Source organism: Triticum dicoccoides, chromosome 5A (assembly GCF_002162155.2).
Source record: "Triticum dicoccoides isolate Atlit2015 ecotype Zavitan chromosome 5A, WEW_v2.0, whole genome shotgun sequence".
In the NCBI taxonomy this organism is placed as follows: Eukaryota; Viridiplantae; Streptophyta; class Magnoliopsida; order Poales; family Poaceae; genus Triticum; species Triticum dicoccoides.
Window position 1 is genome coordinate 563,340,211 of NC_041388.1, and position 1,407 is coordinate 563,341,617.

A 1,407-nucleotide genomic window follows, 5' to 3' on the forward strand; every position below is an offset into this window, starting at 1 on the left:
TGTCTACTACAACAAAGTTTGCCCGACTCCGGTGATGGAGGGGCGATGACGGCGGCGCGCCTTCGACTCGCTTCGGTGCTTGTAGTCGTCGCTAGGTGGTCTACGGATCTAGATGTAAATTTTATTATTTCTATTGTTTGTTGTACTACCATGATTGAAGATGAATAGATTGAAAGTTTTTCCCGTAAAAAAAGAAGCTAGCAGGGATCGGTCCGGACTTGTGCAAACCTCCCCACGTTGGTCTTCGGTTTGCGAAAGAAAACGCGTCCGGACCGCGCCGCCAACCGATACATGACCGAGTTGGATGACTTCCGCGGTTCGGACAGTTGTGGATGGTTTAAGGATCGGTGTTTGTCAAGTTTTGCCCGTGGCTATCAATGATCTTGTGGAGCATACGTAGACCCACAATAGAAACCAAAGAGCTAATGGTTGAGTTGTGCACTTAAAATAAATTTTATGTAAACGCTATTTATGTTCGGTACCAACATTTGTTATTCACGTGCGACATTGGCTTGTATGATCGACGTGCATGGATTTGAGAGTCCAAACTTCAGATATGTGGATGCCGGGAGCAAAATATAAAGGCAGTCCGGGCGTGTCCACAGACGTATATGTGGCTGGATTTGTCAAGTCGGATTGTGGATGCTCTGAAAAGATGGTGTTGTTAGGCATGGCGAGCAGACATATATCACATAATTTAAATCGAAAAGCTAGTCATCATTCATCCATGTCACGTAACTTAAATCAATAAGCTAGTCGCCATTCATCCATATCACATAACGTACACTGAACAAAATACATACATACATGGTCCTAAGAGGGCAGTTCACAATCTCAGATCAAGTGCCACGGCAGGGATCCCAAAAGATAGCCAGTTCACAGCCTCCTATTAGCGGCATTCATGTCAATGCCAAGCAATGTTAAGGCCGCACCGCTGGAGGAGGTACCCGATGCCGTCCCCCAAGGTCGCTTCCCTATCCTCCTTGTTGTTCCACAGCACAGGCACGGTGGTTCGGCCGCTAGGGTTATACTCATTGATATCACGCAGAGCACCGACCACCAACGCGTACGCGTCTTCGCCACACTTTTCTTTCAGTTTTCCCAGCTTCTCATCGTCCTCGAGAAGAATTAGCTTACACCAATGCGTGCACGATTAGGTTAGATAAACGAGAAATACTAAGTCCATTCTGAAAATGGGAGATGTTAACAAACAACTTCAAAACTTACAAGGACCTTGTGGCTGGGCTGACAGGCAAATTATTCATACATATAGGAATTGCATATCGTGCAAGTGTTGTCTGAACCTTAAACTCTACTACGTACCACAGTACAACAAAACATGGCGAACAAAAACTGTTTATGCGTTCTCAAAAGAAAAGAAAAAACTGTTTTTTTTTCCGAGATTGA

At 45.0% G+C, this 1,407-nt stretch overlaps 1 protein-coding gene across 1 annotated transcript in view; it reads right to left on the reverse strand.

Moving 5' to 3' along the window:
• Positions 1 to 728: 728 nt before the first annotated feature.
• LOC119302840 (factor of DNA methylation 1-like) overlaps positions 729 to 1,407 on the reverse strand; it is a 4,611-nt gene continuing 3,932 nt past the window's right edge. Inside the window, exon 6 of the mRNA XM_037579879.1 lies at positions 729 to 1,132. Coding sequence (XP_037435776.1) covers positions 905 to 1,132 — 228 coding nt within the window. The 3' untranslated portion in view covers positions 729 to 904. The remainder of the gene's footprint in view (positions 1,133 to 1,407) is intronic.